General features: G+C 54.8%; 1 protein-coding gene across 1 annotated transcript in view; it reads left to right on the forward strand.

Moving 5' to 3' along the window:
* The window catches only part of LOC119594936 (chymotrypsin BII-like), a gene marked incomplete at its 3' end in the record, with an annotated part of 3,913 nt that overhangs the window by 1,047 nt on the left and 2,439 nt on the right, over positions 1-427 (forward strand). The window contains 1 exon segment of the mRNA XM_037944006.1: positions 68-228. Within this exon segment, the coding sequence (XP_037799934.1) occupies positions 221-228 (8 nt within the window). The 5' untranslated portion in view covers positions 68-220.

Consider the following 427-nt stretch of genomic DNA (forward strand, 5'->3'; position numbering starts at 1 on the left):
ATGTTAGTCCGCACAATTAAATTAACCCATGTCACCGCATCGCGCGGCCTTCCTCCCGTGGCACCAGCCCGGAGCGGAGGGCCAGCAGGCGCTCGGATCGTGGGCGGCACCGAGCCAAGCCGCACCAGTGGCCCCACATGGGGCCCTCTTCATCGACGACGTGGTGTTCTGCGGTGGCTCCCTCCTCTCCGACCTGTGGGTGGTCACCGCTGCGCACTGCATGGATCGGTAAGGCGCTTCTGGAGGTCATGAGTAACAAGCCATATCTCGTAAGTAATTCTGTATTATAAGTCGCTCTAAGGCATGTGTTAGTTTGAGGTAGGGTCAGGTTAGATACGAGTTTGTAAATGGTAATGGAGCCTAAAGTGTGAGTGCGTTTAAGGTTAGGGGTGGCGAGATTGTGAGTCAAAGACAACCTTGAAATTGA

This window comes from Penaeus monodon, chromosome 34, assembly GCF_015228065.2.
Source record: "Penaeus monodon isolate SGIC_2016 chromosome 34, NSTDA_Pmon_1, whole genome shotgun sequence".
NCBI classification, from domain to species: domain Eukaryota; kingdom Metazoa; phylum Arthropoda; class Malacostraca; order Decapoda; family Penaeidae; genus Penaeus; species Penaeus monodon.